At 48.3% G+C, this 19,516-nt stretch overlaps 1 protein-coding gene across 1 annotated transcript; it reads right to left on the reverse strand.

Moving 5' to 3' along the window:
- Positions 1–2,916: 2,916 nt before the first annotated feature.
- EEF2 (eukaryotic translation elongation factor 2) lies at positions 2,917–13,765 on the reverse strand. Its single transcript, XM_084614868.1, has 15 exons — positions 13,635–13,765; positions 12,177–12,391; positions 11,464–11,645; positions 11,161–11,372; positions 9,948–10,126; positions 9,246–9,351; positions 8,776–8,889; positions 8,431–8,569; positions 7,805–8,000; positions 7,253–7,511; positions 6,052–6,159; positions 5,102–5,455; positions 4,384–4,566; positions 4,118–4,250; positions 2,917–3,734 (listed from the first exon to the last, which is right to left on the reverse strand). Exons 1-15 carry the CDS (start codon positions 13,635–13,637, stop codon positions 3,541–3,543), a joined length of 2,577 nt encoding a protein of 858 aa, XP_084470994.1. The 5' UTR covers positions 13,638–13,765; the 3' UTR covers positions 2,917–3,540.
- Positions 13,766–19,516: the final 5,751 nt, after the last annotated feature.

Consider the following 19,516-nt stretch of genomic DNA (forward strand, 5'->3'; position numbering starts at 1 on the left):
GACCACTCACCCTTGCACGGTGCTTTGTGCAGAATGCAGCAGACAGAGCTGTGGCTGCTCTTTCTTCAAACACCTCTCTGTGCTGGGCTGACAGAGCAATGTTTGAACAGACCGTGTTTCTCAAATGCCAAAAAAACCTGATACCTCCTGACATTTCTGAGCCAAATCCCACATTTTATTTAACAGCACTGAAGCCCTTTTCTTGAAGGTGACTGCCCTCCTCCTTTCGTGTAGAGTTGTGCTAAGAGGCAGCTGGCTAACAGCTCTCAGGAGCAGAGCAGGGAGCCCAAACATCTACACTGCAGTCTTACGCACCCCAGCCCAAGTCAGCGGACATAGGCCAGCTCTGTTTTATTGCAATGTAGGCATGCTATGAACATTCAAACTTAAGAGTAAGAGCTGCTCCTTTGCCTTTGGATGTGGGACTTGGCTTCACTCCACCCGTGGCATCACTTGAGTGGTGGTGGAGGGGTGGGCAGACCGCAAAACACCGATTGGATGGGTAGGAGATAAGTTGTAACTCAAGCTACTGCACCCACACCATGGAACTAGGTGGACCACCAGCAGCTGTTGAACTTAAGCCGCGCTGATGGGCCAGTTAGCTGGAGCTTAAGGCATCCTTAGTTTGCGCTAGAGGTGAGCATGGAGGGCCATCATGCTACAGACAAAACTCTCATTGTAGTTTAGTTCACGCTAACAGCACAGTGAAGATAAGCCCAGGGAGAAGCTGGTAAGCACCATGTGAGTTCAGTACACCACCAACAGCTAGCAGTAGGAGCTGCATCAGTAGGGATGACATAGGCAAGGCAGGTGAGGTAATATTGGACCAGCTGTTAGTAAGAGAGAGACAAGCTTTCCAAGCTCTTTTTCAGGTCTGGAAAAGATCTTCCATTCAAGGCAGAGTGGCCTGTTAACACCACTGCAGTCATAGGACAAAAAAATGGGAGTTGTGGGTTACACAGATTGTTGTAATAAGCAATAAAGCCAGTGTCTGGTCAGTGCATGATTTTTAGTCTAGCAAAGGAACGAATTTAAGCTCCCAGGCTTGTCTTTTGAAAGGATTGTGCAGGCTTCTAGCTGGATGAGGACTGAAAGGTCAGAGATTGCTTTGTAGGGAAAAGCGTTCACCCATACGTAAGGTTAGGATTCAGTCATGGCTATTTTTAGTAAAAGTCGGTGACAGGTCATGGGCTATAAACATGGAAGCCTATGACCTGTCCCTGACTTTGACTAAAAATACCCAGCAGGGGGGATGAACAGAGCACTGCTGGGCTTGCAGATGCTCCATCCCCATCACTGCTCCTGCACAAGGGGCTGACTACTCCTGCGCTAACCCCAGCCACTGCTCTGGCAGACCAGGAGCCACTGCTCCAGTGGACTCAAGGCTGGCTGCCAGTGAGTTCTTTAAAACTGCCGAGCTTGGCCCCCTGCTCTGTGGCTGACTGCTGCTCCAGCCCTGCCCAAAAAGATGACACAGAGGTCCCAAAAAGTCACCAACTCTGTCACAGAATCAGATCCTTAACCATAGGTGATGAGGTGTTTTTGTCTTGTTTTCCTATGGGAGTTCATTCAAGAGCATAGTGATTGTCTGGGTTCAGCCACCTAGCATTATTGAGGCATTTGGCACGCTGAATGAGGTATACCACCTATTGTGATGGACATGTGTAAGATCCATTGACCTTGAAAGGTTTCAGAGTAACAGCCGTGTTAGTCTGTATTTGCAAAAAGAAAAGGAGGCCTTGTGGCACCTTAGAGACTAACCAATTTATCTGAGCATAAGCTTTTGTGAGCTACAGCTCACTTCATTGGATGCAGTGAAACCTTGAAAGCTTTGTTGAACATTGTAGCAGTGCAGATGTCTGCAGATTTTGCATCTGTACTTCTGGCAGGGTCTGGTGCTACTTTGTGTCCCGGTCAGTGGGGAGCTTGCTTTGGATAAGTTTGAAAGGAGAGGGTGGGGGGGAATATCTGAAGGCCAGAAGTGGTGGGTTCAGAAAAGATTTTTCAGAATGTTTAAAGGCCACATCATCTTGAATGGTCCCTTCTGGGTGCTTTAGGCTAATCTGTCTGTTCCACCTTGCATTTTGCTGCACCAGTGGGAGTATGTTTCCCAGAAGAGCTTGGTGTGGCTCAAAAGCTTATCATCAGAAGGTGGTCTAATAAAAGACATTACGTTATTCACTGTCTTTAAGATCCTGAGACCAACATGGCTACAACTTCACCCCACACACACAGCAGACAGTTCTGCACACTTAACTAAGGACTTGGCTACAAGGAAAGCTGCAGCCATTTCAATTTTAAACTGGTGCAGCTTTTTGTACAGAAGAGTCCTAAACCCTGTACGTCAGGATTAAATAGCTATACAAGGCTAGCAGCCAATCCATGAATTGTATACAGCATGAAAGGGATGTACCTCTTGACAACCATGGCAGAAACAAACCGTTCAGGTTGGACCACACAGTGCTACATTACTGGATCCACACCACCTTTGCCGTACAGAGTTCTTGCTAACCATGAATTACAGGCCCAGGTTTGATTAGCTTTTCTAAGTGAGCCATTGAACTGCGCATTCTTGTACTTGAAGTTAAAAGATTAACATTTGTTCTAGTCCTGTAACTACAGATTTGTCTAGTCTTCAAGTACTTTCCTGATGGAGAGGCCTGATAACCATGAGGCCCAAGCAGACCTGTCATGCAATAATTACGCAGATTTCTCTACCAGTGCCAGTCTTTTTCCATGGCCCATTCTGTACAAGCAGTTATGATTGGGGACATCTCTCCCCCAGGAATCAGAGCAGGATGATGCTACTTGCCTGAAGACACTCTAGGCTAGCAGCTCTGAATCATTAATGAAGGGGAGCTAGAAGGTTTCCTTTTTGCTGGACTATGCCTGGAATGAAGTGAAACTGAACAAGAATCCAGCTGAATACTCATCACCATATCAAATTTATTATTCCAGTGGCACTAATACATTTGTTGATGTTCATGATGACAATCACACTGCACAAGATCTTCCTGCCTTTGAGTTTCTGCCCAACTAGACGTCCCCTTACACATCCCCCTCCCCTAGACAAAAAAAGCGCACACTAGAGGCCATTAACTCAAGCAAACCCTCTTCTTACCACACTGTTTTGCTTGGTTTGCAAGCTGTTGGGTATTATATTTTCCCCCTTTGAAGAGTCAGGTGCCCTCTTACCCCCACCATGCCCCTTTTGCCCAATCCCTGCAGAGAGGAAAGCATCTTTCCCCATGTGTCAAATAAATATGGAACCAGGCAACTTGAGTTGCATCAAGTGGAAATGTTTTTAAGTTACAATGGCACCAAGTGGGGCCCCAATGAGTCATGTGCAACACAGAAACCTATAAGGCTGAATATCAATGTGGTTTTTCTGAAAGTCTCAAAATTGCTATGAAACTGATTAAGTATAATGCAAAGAGATGGTCACTGCAGTCTACAGTTGCCTGCTGCATTTGATGTTATGCTAGTTAGTTTATTCAGAGTCCAACGACAGTGATTTTAAACTGGTGTTGGGGGTAGCTTTTACAATTTGTCCAGGAAGTTGTCTAGTGCCGGGATGCCTTCCTTCAGCCCTTTGCGTTTGCGGGTCTCAGCAACGACCTGGCAAGGACGGCTAGTGTTGTCAAAGGGGTCCCCAGGCAGGATCTGCCAGTGGTCGAACACACACTGGGGAAAAGCCTGGCCACCTGTGTTGGATCTCAAGTCAGCTGTAAAACCTATGGAGGAAAAAGTCCATTGGGATAAGAGTTGAGAGAAGCACACATCTGAGTATGAGGTTCTGTTCCTATCTCAGTCACCAAGAGCAAAACCAAATACTTAAATACCATGCACTCTAATTTCTCTTAAGTCCCAAGAAACCCCTGTTGTATTCCAATCACTTGAGGGAGGAGAGAGAGTTCAGGATCAAAAGAAGAAGAGGTTAAGGGAAGAATGTAACTATTAGGCCCATGCACCATGACCCTGTGAAGGAAGTAATCAGCTGGGAGGACCTCTCTCTAAACATTCTAAAGGTCAGTGCAAGCTCCATGGAGCTCTAACAGAAGTTCTTAGGCTTGTAGAAGGAATCAGATGGAGCAAGAACAATGTGAAGGTCACTTACCAAAAGACTCGTTGACGGGCAGGTAGGCCTTAACAACAAACATGGGAGTGCCTGCCACCTGGGACTCCTCAAAGACATGGCCACGCTTCCTGTTCAGGACACCATAGATACCGCCAACTACTTGTTCTGGACACTGGTACACAAAGTTTGTATTACAGGCATTGCTTTCCATCTTAAGCTTAAAAAGTCAGTCCTTTAATTGTAGAGCTGTTTGCAGCTTGAAGAACTGCAAATGTTAGATCTAAAGCTAAGCAAAGTGTAAGTACCTGGATCTCTACAAGGTAGATGGGCTCCATAAGCCGTGGCTGAGCAGTGAGCACACAGGCATACAGGCACCTCCTGGCAGTGGGGATGATCTGCCCACCGCCACGGTGAATGGCATCAGCGTGCAGGGTCACGTCATGCACATCAAAGCGGACTCCACGCATGTTCTCCTCACACAGAGCTCCCTGAAAGAGCAAAACCCAGATATCAGCCACCAGCGGAGATTCCCCAGGCCCTTCACTAGGTGCCACCTTTTGTTGGACAGGTCCCAAACACAGGACAGTGCCAACCAAGTCCTGCAGAGCTTTGCAAACTGTTCTCTAGCAGGGGCATGCTAGGTGACAACTGTATTAACAGCAGTGAGCTAGAAACAGATGCCACCACTCCGGCTCAGAGTCAGTGTCTCATACTGGGCAGACATTTGCCTATGGAACATTCTGTACATCCAAATGCCAAAGCAAGATACTCCCAAGAGTTACTGGTGGCCTGGCATATCAGAACCCTTGTTAAATGGAGAGAGTCTCCTCTATTTTATGGGATAAATGAAAGGCAATTTTAGCAGCTGCATCAAGATATGCCAGTCAATGCTAGTGCACCATATTGCAGTCCTCCCACAGGCAACTGCCCTACTGGTGTTCCACCTAGGATGGGGGTGGGGGGAGGAGGAGGAGGAGAGAAAGAAGGGGAGGCAGGAAGGAACAGGAATGTGTTATCACCTACCTCCTTAGTAGCCCACTGGAAGCCAGCCACAACACTGTCCTTGATTTCATTCAGGTACTGCACTCCCTTGGTGATATCTGTCAGGATGTTGGGGCCAGTGCCATCTGGACCAAAGCACCAAATTTTACGGGCCTCAGTGACATCCCACTCGTACTTCTCAGCTAGGTAGCGTGCACGCTGCTTCAGCTCCTGACGGGAAGAGACGTCGCCTTTGTCGATATCCTCAGCCAATCCATCTGGGAAAGGTCGGGCCTTCATGTACAGCCTATTGTGCTTGTTGGGGGACTTGGAAAGGCACAGCACGTTGGATTCCTCACTGACTGTCTCACGATAAGACACGACAGGGTCAGATTTCTGCAGACAACCAGTCACCAGTTAGTTCCAGAGGATTTGGAAAAGTAATACTGTCACTGAACTGAGCTATGAAGCCTATTTTACACCCACAAACCACATAAGAGGCCTTTGAAGTGTAAGACTGGATGTCCTGCTAATCTGTGCTTGATACAATCAGCATTAATATGTCAGAAACACAAGACAACTGTTACTACTCTGAAGTGTTTGCTGCAGTAGACATCAGCTACCCTTTGTAGGAGACTTACTCCGTACACAACATTTTAGGCATCCATCCCCATTTTATCAACTTGTATATACACCTAATGAAAGTAGAATTAGGAGAAGTCAGTGGCTCAGCTGGGTTAGAAACTCCCGACTCTCAGCTATGGTCAGTCCATGTGCTGGAGATAGGGTATTCCACACCTTGCTGCAGCCTCATGATCTGCTACCTACAGAGCTACTATGTGTTTTCCCACTATGAAAACAGCTTCAGTAGTTGTAGCTGTTCCCAGTAATCCAGGAGTTCGCAGACTGACTAGATCTGCAGCCATTTCACCCACTCAGCCTTCAGTTGAGTTCTTCTGAGCTTAGTTTAAGACGGAAGATGACAGATTTACCTTAATTGGAATACATGCATGGTCCTCTTCCAGATCCTTCAGGCAGATCTCCAAATGCAGCTCTCCTGCACCAGCAATAATGTGCTCTCCAGACTCTTCAATGATGCACTGAAAAGAGACCAGTCATGCAATGGGGGGGGTGGGGAGGGAGGGAGGAGAGAGAGAAGAGACTCCTTACTAGAACTCCATTAAAGCATCAGTGTGTACTGGTCTATATTGTTAAAGGTCACTTGAGATGTTGGATCTTTACACATACAGCTTGCAGTTGATCCCAACCCAGGGGCAGTCAATAGGCAGACCATGGGCCAAATCCAATGGATGGGTACTTTTGAATGTACTGCAAATTTGTTATTTTTTTATTTTCTCTAGAGCGGGGGGGGGGGGGGCGCAAACTACAGCCCACAGGCCAGATCTGGCTCAAGCTCCCACTGGGGAGCGGGGTTTGCGGCTTGCCCTGCTCTGGTGCTGCGGCCAGGTTGGGGGCTGATCCATGTGGCTCCTGGAAGCAGTGGCATGACCCACCCCTCCTACACATGGGGACAACCAGGGGTTTCCACTCTGCACACTGCCCCCGCAGCTCCCATTGGCTGTGGTTCCCAGCCAATGGGAGCTGCAAGGACAGTGCCTGTGGACAGGGCAGCCTGGCTGCGTAGGAGCCAGAGAAGGAAGATGCTGCTGCTTCCAGGAGCTGCTTCAGGTAAGCACTGCTCAGAGCCTGTGCATGAGCCTCCCCCTGTGCCCCAACACTGATCCCCCTCCCACCATCTGAACCCCTCAGTCCCAGCCCAGAGCATCCTCCTGCACCCTAAACTCCTCATCCCCAGCCCCACCCACCCCAATTTTGGCAGCATTCATGGCCTGCCATACAATTTCTATTCCCAGATGTGGCCTTTGGGCCAAAAAATTTGCCCACCCCTGCTCTAGAGTCTGGGCCTTGACCAAAAATAAATGGATCTACATCCCTGTCCCATGCTTTCATGGCATGCTACAGGTTTCATCCAAAGGAAGGCTTTCACTTGGATGAGTTTTGGAAGCTCTGCGCCAGTACTCCCTCAAATATTGCAGCTCGGGGCGATGAGAACACATGGTTCCTCTATGGTACTGGGCTGCATCATTACATGTGCAATTTGTGGACAAGACTGACAGATATCCTAGATCCCCAGGCAACTGCTATTGAAGAGTTGCCTCACAGGTCCCTTACCTGCACCATAGGGTCAGACTTGGCCAAACGCTTCAGTCCTTCTACTAGCTTGGGCAGGTCAGCTGGGTTCTTTGCTTCAACAGCCACACGCACCACAGGGCTAACGCTGAACTTCATCACTCTCATGTTGTGAGCATGCTCAAAGGTGGTGATTGTTCCGGTCTTGACCAGGTACTGGTCAACACCGACCAGCCCAACGATATTACCACAAGGCACGTCCTCAATGGGTTCAACGTAGCGGCCCATCATAAGAATGGTCCTGGGTTAAGAAAAACTTGAGTCAATCTGGATGGTTCCTTAGAAAGGATTTCTGTGGTGGGAAAGGGAGAGTGGATCCCAGCCTAGAAGTGACAAGTTTGCATAGGAAAGCTAAAGGCATGGTCTCTGGACTGACTAGACAAGCAAACATCAGGAAGCTACTAAAACTGTCACTCCAAGTGCTGGGACTGTAGAAGTAAATATGGAACCTGCATCGTAAAAAAAAAAAAAAAAATATATGAGGCATTAAATCTCAACATGGGATCAATCCATATCAGCCCTGCCTTTACTGACCTTTGGATTGGTTTCAGGTAGAGATCTTCCTTCTTGCCAGGAGTGTAGTTTGGTCCCATGATTCTGACTTTCAAGCCAGTAGAGACGAGACCAGAAAAGACACGTCCGAAAGCATAGAAACGCCCTTTGTCTGAGGTTGGCACCATTTTAGAGATGTACATCATCAGGGGCCCTTTGGGGTCACAGTTCTTAATACCTGGGAAAGAAGAAGCCATCAATGCTGACCTGTGGTCCTTTCTTCCACTACCAGAGCTCTTCATTTTGGAGCAAAGTAATCAACTCTAAGACAGAATGCAGCAGTTTGACACTGGCCTGCTGGCTACCATCCAGGTAGTTGGCTAGCCCAACTGGCAAGGAAAAGCCATGTGCCAAGAGATCACTGTAATTAATATAGACTGAGCCTTTAGTATACACTCTGGCTACTATCCAGGTACTTAGCTAGCCCAGCTATCCACAGGAAAGCTGCTCACTAATAAGCTGGTCTGATCCACATTAGAAAGGCTGCAGGTGTGGTAATTACAAGAACTTCAGCCCAGCTGTATACTTGTTGAAAAGCAAACAAGCAGCTCTGGGCATTTTACAGCCTTAATGCAGTTATGCTCCTGCACACTACAAGTGCTTCATACCCATGGCAGCTTCGTCATCAGGGGGGCCCTCGTACAGCAGCTCACAGCGGTATTTCTGAGCTGTGACAGGGGAAGGCAGGTGGATGGTGATCATCTGCAGCAGAGCTTCTCCAGCAGGCAGCCAGCGCCTCATCACAGCCTGAAAAAGCAGATTGGAGGCATGAGACTCAGGCAAACCCATCTGTGCTCATACTACTGCCCCCACTCGTTAGTTTATCATCCAAGTTGTGCAGACAGGTGATCTCCCAACAGGCCAGTGTTGAAAGAGTAGCTTAGCAACCTACTCTGATACAGGCAAAGCTAACTGCAAGGGTCTTCCCAAGGCAATGCCCAGTCAGTTCTTACCTTCAGTAGGGGTTTGCCCTCCTTGTCTTTATCCTCACTGTCAAGTTTGATATCTAGTTTCTCAATCAGTTTAGCAGTCTCCTCTTTCTTGAAGTTCATGATTGCATCAAAGACCTAGAGCAAGAGTTCCAAGTTAGGGGAGAAAGCATCAAGCGACCCAGTTCACAGAGAAAGCAGCTCACACTCATTCTCCAGGGAGAGCCAGTAAATGGCAGTTGAACTGTCTTATTAACAGCAACCCTTGTATCTGCCAATTAGTAGGTCAGCTGATCAGATACATGAAGGTTTATAAACAGCTTCTTGTCTAGAGAGCACTAACTCTCCCAACTTCCCTTACTGCACAGGTCAGCTGTGCTTGTCAGATATTTAAAATTTCTTCAAACAAAAGTCAGGTCAAAGTGAAGAAATTTTGCCATCATCATGCACAGACCACTGCCAGTTAAGAGGAGACTGAGTACCATGGTAGTTACCTTGAAGATGGGGTCTAGGATCAGCTGGCAGAAAGTCCTGGGCAGTTTCTTTCCATCAGGGTTGGTAGCAGATTTGCTGAACTTGCCAGAAGCAGGATCAAAATATCTAGAAAAATCAAATCAGAGGGCACTGTGGTGCAGTTTCTCCATCTTGTTTAATTAAGACTGCTTATTCTGCTGGCCTTTCAGGATGGAGGGAAGGATTTATCAAGTCAAAGACCTGTTTTGAGATGAGCTTACATCTACTTCCCGAGATTTGATGCACTTTCAGTCACTTGCTTCCAAAGCAAAATGGAGATACATCTGCCTGTATGGTGTATTCCTGTTCCTATCCCCTAATATTTGTCTGCTTGTATCTAGATTAAAGTCCCTCCCATGAACGATTTGCGAAGCAGTCGTCACAATAAGCCATCTACCCTAATTAGGATTCCTTCCTTTGGGTGCTACCATACTTTTGCTTCCTCACTCCCAGCCCAGGAGAGTTCAAGTCTTCCCCCTTTCTGGAGATCTACAGCTGTGTTATATGGGTACTCCCTACCACTGCCTGATCTGAGTTTAGAGACCACCTCTGTGCTCTGCCAACTCTTGTTATGGAGGTCACTGCTCCAGGGAGCAGTTTCAAGGTGTAGCCCAGGTAATACTCGATAGGGCAAGACCAGGCTCAAATCAGCAGCACTAGAGCCAGGAGCTCCAGTCACTTACCTGTCTCCCCACAGCTTCTTCATCATGTCCTCTACCTTCTTGGCACGCTCAGCAGCACTCAGTTGCCCATCACCCTTTGCGGCAAACTTCGCAACATACATCTCAGCAAACTGTTTCAGAGTGAAAGCCCAGCCGTGCAAACCAGAACCAAAGCCAACAGTACCTAGCACAGGATCAATCTGAAAGAGGTCAGACGAGTGGCGCTCAGGTGAAGTTTGTATTGACCCCCCCCCCCCCCACAACTGTAGCAGCTCCACTGATAAGCAAATCCTGCCTTCCATAGTGCTGCAACCGTTAACTAATCACCACCTCAATTTCAGCTTTAGTACTGAGAATCGGATAGCAAAAAACACTAGTTAACTGAATGTCTTCAGGCCTTCACCAGCTACCTGCACTGATTAGTGATCCAGAGATGTTGCATGACTAGACGTATGCCTATGCTGAGTGATTTGATTAGGGTACCTTCCCAGTGGATGAATAGCAGGCAACCCAGCTCCACTACACACTTCCGAGTATGGTTTCATTAAGCAAAGGGAAGGTGAAGTGCTTTGGGTGCAAGAGGTAGACTTGGCCAAACAAAAGCTACTGGCTATTAACTGGTTGCAAGGCCTCATGACTGACTGCTGAGAAGAATACTTGAGACCCAGATTGGAAGGGGCTCCTAGCAAATTGATAAAAAATTTGCTACATGAATGCATACTAGTCCATTCAAAGGGGATGCAATTCCTATAATTGTTTATGGATCCATGGTATCACCCTCCAAGGCATAGTTGAGGAACCAGAGTGCCTAGAAGAACGTTCTACTCTAAAGAGGAGAGTCCACCTATACCAGCATAGGTAGAAGAAGCATGAGATACAAGACCTGATCAAGTGGAAGAGGGTAGCTGGTGAGGGTTTCAGTTTGACCAGGAATTTGAGGGGTGGTTTGACACTAAGTAGGTCAGATAGCAGTACAATTAAACCTGTAATTCAGTGCATCCAAACCGAAGCATGACTATCATAAGTCAATTGTATTTCAAGCCAACGACCCATACTGTATTATAGTAAATATTCTTCTGGGTCAACAATGCCCGTTTACAATGGAAGTAACCGCCAGAGGAACACAAGACAACTGGTCCTTGCTTCAAAGGAAAAGGACGCCTTTCAAAACACCCGAGGGAAAACTTTGGGCAGCTGTTCACTTGGAACACATTCCCTTGGTTCTTCTCCTTACCATGATGTTTCCCATGGGGCCACTCTCTCCTTCCCCATAGGTGGAAATGATGACGTTGACATTCTCTACAATACGCTGGAAGGTCTGGTACAGCTCCTCGGGCTCCAACTGAAGCTCCAGCAGAGCTCGGTCCATCTTGTTCATCATCAGGACAGGCTTGATCCTCTCAGCAATGGCCTGTCGCAGCACAGTTTCCGTCTGCACACACACACCTGGAGGGGGCAGAACCGTGGCGATTACTACTGCAGGACTAGCCTGCTGTTTCTATACAACATGCATCTACATGTGGCTACCAGTTCTCACCAGAGACACAGTCCACGACAACCAGGGCACCATCAGTGACACGGAGAGCAGCTGTGACTTCAGAAGAGAAGTCTACGTGTCCAGGAGAGTCAATCAAGTTGATTAGGAAACCAGAACCATCCTTGCTCTGCTTGATAAAGGCCAAGTCATTTTCAGACAGCTCGTAGAACAGAGAGATCGCTCTGAAAAATAAAGATACGTAAGAGAAGTGCTACATGAGAATGCTCATCTTTAAGGCATTCTATTTTTGTCTATGCATTTGTAGCACATTTAGCTCAGGCAGCTCTTCGGCATACTCCAGATAAAAGTTGGAGACCATTAAGTTGCTGGCTAAAGAAATGCAACAACCAACCACTCCAGGGATTCCAGTTAGTACTCCATCTAACTACGTTAACAGGGAACATTTTAACCTAGAAGTTTTAATTTACTGTTTTGACTACCAAGACAGAGGTACTAATTGATGCACCATGTACAAGCCAATATTCAGTACTCCTACCACATTTAAACACTCACAATGCCCTAGGTTTCAGGGAAGTAAACCTCTGGTGGCAACCAAAGCACTTCATTAAGCAGTTGTTTCTTCTTCCCCCCCCGCTTAGTATCAGAAACAGAACTAGAACCCAGGAGTTCTTGGGTCCCAGTCCTGTAATCAGACCATGTCTCAAGGAAGAGAAGCAGCTGAACACCAGGATGCTTGAAGGGAAGGAACTTACGTTGACTTGATAGTGATGCACCTTTCCTGCTCATCTTTTCTCGTGTCGGTGAAACGGGTCTCACCAGCACGGGCAGAAGCAATGATACCAGCTTTGCACACCAGGGAGTCAGTCAAGGTGGATTTGCCATGGTCTACATGGGCAATCACAGACATGTTTCGGATATTGGCCTTTTTGTCCATAATGGCCCGAATCTGGTCTACTGTGAAGTTCACCTTGAAGAGAAGGTTATATGATCAGGAGCAAGTTCTTCCAAGAATCCAAACATAGCAGTGCCACGCTGAAATAGATCGCTCGGCAGACATTACAGGGCAACTCAGAGACAGCAGAGTTTTCCAGTGTGCTCTCATCTAGCTGAATGTCCCAACCAGTGGCTTTTACTAATTGCCTTGGGGGAGACAATATCCCTGGAAGCCTAATAGGCTCTTAGGGTCATTAAGTTCCCCTGTATCCCAGTCTTAAGATCACCGTCACTCCTGTTCCTATACCACTCAGAGAGAACCTTCCGCATCAGCTCACTCTTTCGCCACCCAAGCATCCAAGCTAGGATTTTACTCCAGACTGCAGAGTTACATAAAATCGCTACTACCTCTCTGCAGGAAACATTCCCCCCCCGCCCTCCCACCAGGCTGCAGTACCTCCCTTTGGCCAGAGAGGAGAGACCAGAAACATCATCCTGGCACTTGCCTTCCCCCACCCCGCCACATCACTCCTAGCCGCACAGCAGCTTCAGGGCTCCACCAAACCAACCCCTCTGACAGGAGAGCCGGGCTGGGGTGAGCCGGTCTCTCTAGGGCAGAGGCCAACCAGCCTCGCTGGGCCTACCGCTGCAGACTCGGACCCGCTCACGCCTACCACCGCCACTCAGCACAGCACGGAGGCTGGGGAGAGTTAGCAGGCCACAGAGCCTCTTACCCCCTCCCCAATGGCGCAGCCATACGCTGCAGAGGGGGAAGGTCTCTGATCTCCCCCCCCCCGCCCCAAGGGGGAGGCTAGCAGACCCCTCCGAGCAACTGCCCCAAGGCGAGAGGCGACCAGAACTCCCCTGGGGAAGGGGCCTCCTTGAACGGGGGGTCCCCCCATAGGCCACTCCAACAGAGGCCCGGGGCAGATCTCCCCTAGAGAAGAGACATCCCACCCCACCCCATTGCCCCACTTCCCATTAGGGAGCACAGCCCTGGTTGGCACAAGCCACACCCAGGAAAGGGAAGGACACCCTCCTCCCCCCGCCCGGCTCCGGGCCCCACAGTTCCCAGGAGTGTTGGGGGGGGGGGGAAGGAGGAGGAGGGAGTATTTAGGGGTCTAGCCGCCCCACCCCCACTTCCCAGGCCGCCCCACCCCCACTTCCCAGGCCGCCCCGTCGATCGATACCGGCCAGGGGGCGGCCATAACCAGCGGCCCGCCTGGGTCCGGGCCCCCCGCGTCCCCCCAGCCGCCCTCGGGGCGCGGATGGCTCACCATGGTTGCGGATGGCGGCGGATTCTCCGGGAGTGGAGGAAAGGAGGGGACCGGTAATGGCGGCGGCTGCGGCCCTGTCTCGCTGGCGGGGACAGAGCGGGCGGAAGAGAAAGCTGACGTCAACGACCAGCCCTCTTATAGGCCGGAGCCGGCGTAGAGGCGGGGATAGCGGGCTGCCCAAGGCGCATGCGTCAGAGCCTCTCTATTTCCCCCATGCCCTTTAGGACTCTCTATGGTCCGAAGGGCCTTTAACTCTGTAAGAAGGGACATGCTGTAACCACGTGGCTGTACATAGGGGGAGCCCCAGTCGCCAGTCCACTCATGTATCCCACAGGGCAAAGCCCTGGAACTACTACAAACGCTACATAGGCGGAGACTTGGGCTGTTTAATCTTTAACACAAGTTATATAATTCCACTGATGATTCAAAGCAATACAACAGGGAATAACCAGCTCTCCACTTTTAAAATTAAAGTAAACGAAAAATAAAACGTGGGGAAGATTTAGGAAGGATGGTATTAGATATTGTGGGTTTGATGCATATACATAAGTAACGCATTTCATATTTGCAAGCTCTTTGGGGAACTGGGAGTCCCTTAATACTTGTCCCTAAAGTATCCTACTCTGTGGGTGAAATCAACTTCATTTTTAGTGCAGGGTGGTATGCAGAGTTGTGATCTGAGTCACACTCACAACCTAGGGCTAAGGTGCAAAGCTGGAACACAGATCCTCTGCAGTTGACCCTCTAGTTATGGGTCACAGATATATGATCCTTCAAAGGGCCCTGCCTGGTGTTCGACTGAAATCAGTGGGATTCCAGCAAGGCATGAGGATCTGTCCACTCAAATCCCTTTCCAGGACTGGGGCCACATTTCATAGGATACATGTAAAATATGTTAGTAAAACCACTACACAGTGAATGAAAGTGCATTCTGCTTAAAACATTTATCAAGAATACAAGCTAGTCCTGGATGTTGGTTCTGTTTGACACACCATGATTAAATGGAATTAAGCAAATGAATATAATCCTCTAAACACATAATGAAAACAAAAGTAATTACCGATGATGTTATCTCTCTATGACTCACTTCACCATGATGATTAGATAGGACTGTAGTAGTTTACATCAGTTAATTTTTGTTCAGACTCTTGTATAATAAATTATAACAAGGGTCAGATACAGCTCTTGTTAAAATCAGTGGAAATTTTGCCATTTGTTTAAACTGGAAGGAGAATTGGGTTCTAAGGAAATTCCCAGAAAACTTTGGTGAAAACAAGTTATGACTACAGCTTCTACACTGGCAATTAACAGCGCTGTATGTTTCTTGCTCAGAGGTGTGAAAAAACACCCCCTTGAGCGCAGCAAGTTGCAGTGCTGTAAAGCGCCAGTGTAAACTGCTGGGAGCTCCCAGCGCTGGTAGCTATGCCCCTCATGGAGGTGGGTTTTTTAGAGCACTGAGCCGCGACCACACAAGGCACATTAAAGCATTAAACATTAAAGTTGTAGAGCTGTCTATGTATCTTGATTCCTACAAAGTACATAACTAAAATGTATGTGTTAAATAAAACAACATAATAAGGAATAAGCAGATTAAAATATCTGCTTTTGCATTCTTTGGGCAGTTCACTTCCTTTCATTAAAAGTGTAGGTAGTAATACCTTCCTTTCCCTAAAGGAAACTGGGATTCTCTGCTCAGTTTCATCAATTTTACAATGGTACCATTGACTTGAGTTACCTCAGCACAAAGCAGATGAGAATCAGGGTCTCTGAATTAATTTGCAAAGTGCAGTGCAGTCTGAGATGATTCATAACAGCTCCAGACTATAGACTGTATACATTATGTCTTGCTTTGGCCCTGATCCTGCAATGAGCTCTGCATGGGCAGAGTCCATGTGGAGCCCTGATTAAGACACAGGGTCTCTGCAGAAGCACAGGCTTGCACCTGTGCTTTGCTCATTGCAGGCTCTCTAGTCTTGTTCTTAAAAGCAAGATGCAAATAAGGGTGTTTTTAAAAAAGCGCCACCGTTTCTTGAAGCACTAACCTTTGGCTCACTGTGTTAACGTTTGGTCAGCTGGAAACCCAGGCCTGATCTTGCAATTCCCTAGGCAAGCCAGTAATCCTGTGTGAGGTGTCCCATTGAAGCCTAAGGAAACAGCTGCGAGAGGGAAGGTTTCCCAGATTGGGCCCCAGCTTGGTCCAGTCCTCCGCTGTAAATCAAAGGAAAAGCCTTTAATTTATCACCCTAAATGTACACCTAAAGAGTTCGTGAAAAGACAGCACTGCCGATTGCTCGGGGTTGCTTTTATTTTGTGGACTGAGTCTTAGAACCCTTATTCTCCTTGAAACCATTGCCCCCTACAGTGCTGCTGTCAGAGCTTTCAAAATGCAGCTGCTGCCAGATGCTTACAATTCAACAGAAGCTGGAATAATTTAGCACTTTGGGTTCCCGGCTGATATTAACCTCCCTTGGTTTTTTTGGCCTCTGTGTTTTGTTTTTTGTATCTTTACTGCTGCATTAGCTCCATTATTTCTGTGCTTATAAACAAAATACCAAGGGGGTGGGAGCAGGGGGGAGGGCCTCAGAGGCCTGCATTAAATATTGAAGGAGGGGGTGGGGAAGGGAGATGAAAACCTCTGCAGGGAGCCTGTGCTGCGCATGTACTTTCTGCAAGAGAAAGAGGCAGCAGCTACACCTACAGCACGGGAGGTTCCACTGCAAGCCAAGAGCTCCCAGGGGTGCTGCTTTAGCTGGCTCCTGTGTTTTGCTGGCCTGCCAAGAGGGGAGAGCAGGGCTGTTCTGCAGCCCTGCATAAATCAGGTGCTAAAGAGAATTATTTTTAGAGCCTTCACTGAAACCTGGCTCTTGGGTGCCTGTGTATATTGCTCTGTCGTGCGCTTCGATTCTCGCAGGCATCACCTTCGCGAAGATCTTCGTAGGGGGGGAGATTTCTGCCTGCGCCCAGCAGCGAGGGAGGCTTTTAAAATGTCTCCTTGAAATCCACACTGCAGAACTCCTCCCGCTTCGGCAGAATGGTCAGCTCATTGCAGGTGGAGGAATGGGTGGCCCATATCTGTCTAGTTGGGCTCATCGCTGTGGTACCTGAGCATCGATAAAATGAAACGTAGCATCTAATGATCTCCATATTGCCATGGTTTTACTCGGCTCCTTTAAGTGATCTGGCTTTTTCTCCAGAAGAGTCAGTGCTGGCCTATCTATTCCTTACTAGCATAGATTAGAGGATTGTGTAAACAAATGCATCTTGCACTGGGCCCTGAAGGATGCAAGCTCATCCTGCTTCCTGGCAGGGTGGGGTCCTGGCTCTGTTCCCTCCACAGACTTGATATGAACTGCAGAAACATTAAAAAGGCAGGCTCCCCTTAAAGTGCATTCACTGCTGACAGAGGCAGGAGCTGCAGGGGGGACGGCTCTCACAACAACAGTGAAATGGCATGAAGACACAGAGAGGAGGTGGTTGCTAGGTGAAAGGAGGAGCTGAAAGAGGGGTAGAGCGAGGCCAGACCAGTGAAGCTGGCTGGATCAAATCAGGATCCTAAATTGCACGGGGGAGTGGAGTGTTTGAGGGTGGGGCAGCATAGTCCATCACTGAGCTGAGCCACCTGCTTGATTCAGGCTGTGTGGTAACTTTTTTGCATTCAGGACGCATCCCTTTAAAAGATCCACAGCAACACTGCACAAAGCCCAATTGTATCAGGGGATGGTCTGGGGATTCACACCCTCTAGGTGAGAAATTCACTCCTAATCCAGAACCTTTCAGAAGTTGCACCTTGCTCAGTATTTAACCATTCTGCAATTAGCTTACTCTGGATGTTTTGTTTTCTGTTAAAATGCATGTAAAAAACAAAGTATGACTCAGAAAATACATCCTTATGGCCCCTAAGGCCTGGTCTGTACTTAAAAGTTAGGTACTCAGGGATGTGAAAAATTAAGACAACCTATCCCCAAGTGTAGACATGGCTAGGCTGATGATAGCGTTGTCTACAATACGACATGTAGACATGGCCTAAATATCAGCTATCTACCCTGCTCCATCTCATACTTTACTCTGCCCCATGAACAGCTTCCCTCACAGGATCTCAGAGTGCTTCAAAAACCTCTTCAGATTCATATCTCACATGGGGATAAGTCAGGAGTAACTTCACTGAAGGCAGTGGAGTTACAGCCATGTCGACCTGGTCCGAGAGGAAAATCAGTCATGTTGATTCATGAAGATTCCCCCAGCCCCTGTGTGGTAGGGAAGTCGCCTTGTCCCAATTTCACAGATGGGGAAACTGAGGCAGAGAGTGATTAAGTAACTTGCCCAGGGTCACACAGTGAGAATCCAGGCGGCCCGACTCTTTCTTTCTCCTTCTTTAGAGGATAGATATATTCCCTCTCTTTTATTTATTTTCAATCAGGATAAACAGCATTATGGGATACGAACTGTATTTCTTTTTTTTCAAACTTCAATAAACTACAATAATAAAAGTTAGAGCACAACAAAGTCACTTTGTTTCATAACTACCGTGCCAGTCAGCAGTCTCCTGCTGAATTCCTCACACCTCCTCCCCCAGCTTACTTAAGAATGATCACAGACAGCGGTTGGCAGCATGTATGGGTGAGAAAGGGCCAAATTCACTCCTAGTGTAACTCTGGTGGCTTCGGGGCGTTACATCAGGGATTGCTTTGCCCCACTGAGTCTGTCTGGGGGTGTACTTTCTCCCTGTGACATGAGGTGCTATCAGCTGTTGCAGTTGCTACGGTAACTGTTTGCATTTTTAGCACAAACCCTGGATTTTGCCAGAATTTAAGTTGGGCACCATTGGCCAGATTAACACACCGGCCTGTCAGGGAAATTGTCTTCAGTGAATATTTGTCGCTGTTGTCAATGTGCGAAAGTCTCTTGGAAATTTCTCTCTTCCCCACCAGCACTGGTTACATGCACTCCCTTTGCATGTCTGGGAGCTTATTCTCCTCTTGGTGTGTCTACACTGCAGCTAGGAGGTGTAATTCCTGGGTAGATGTAGGCCTAGGCTATGCTAAAAATTTTGGTTACGTTGCTCAGAGGCATGAAAAGTCTACACCCCTGAATGGCATAGTTAAGCTGACCTCTTCCCCCATGTAGACAGCCCAAGGTCAAGGGAAGAATTCCTACCTTGATGGGAGAGCAGCACCAGCCGCCTGAGTACGCCCCCATCCAAGATCCTAGATGCACACTCAGGCCACTAGTTTTGAAGTCAATGGCAGTGTTGATTGCATGAGGACTGAAGAATTGGGCTTCTATAGGCAAATCCCGTCCCCGTGGCCCCTCTCCCTGGAAGCACATTCCCACCGTGCCCGGAGCCAGGCTGCCTGGAAGTACATAAGGCACATAACCCCTGCGTGCCGCAGAGCTCAGCTCCGCGGTGGGCTCCTTGTGCAGCAGGTGGAAGGGGAGGAGTGGTGCAGGGCAGGTGGACCAGTGACTATTCCTGTAGGTGGCACATCAGCTACCTTGGCTTTGCAGTCCCAAGCTGCAGGGGCCGCTGCGGAGTGGCTCCACAGCCTGGGCTGTTGGTGGGGATTCTTCTGTGTGCTCCCCACGGTGACCCCAGTTATTCAGGCGGTGTGCTGAGTTCCAGGATTTGCCACTTCCTGAGTCACCAACGCTGCAGACTTTATTTGGGGAGAGCTCACTCTGGAATTTCCCATGGTCATTTACTGAGGCCAGGTCTACACGGCTCACAGTTATACTGACCTAACTCCCTCTGTGTAGACAGGACTAGGTCAATGGGAGAGCTTCTCCCGCCAACCTAGCTACCGCCTCTGGGAGGTGGATTAACTACACCAACGGGAGAACACTCCTGTCGTGTAGGGGTGTCTTCACTTAGCAGCTGCGCTGAT

Source organism: Lepidochelys olivacea (assembly GCF_965140295.1).
Source record: "Lepidochelys olivacea isolate rLepOli2 genome assembly, chromosome: 25".
In the NCBI taxonomy this organism is placed as follows: domain Eukaryota; kingdom Metazoa; phylum Chordata; order Testudines; family Cheloniidae; genus Lepidochelys; species Lepidochelys olivacea.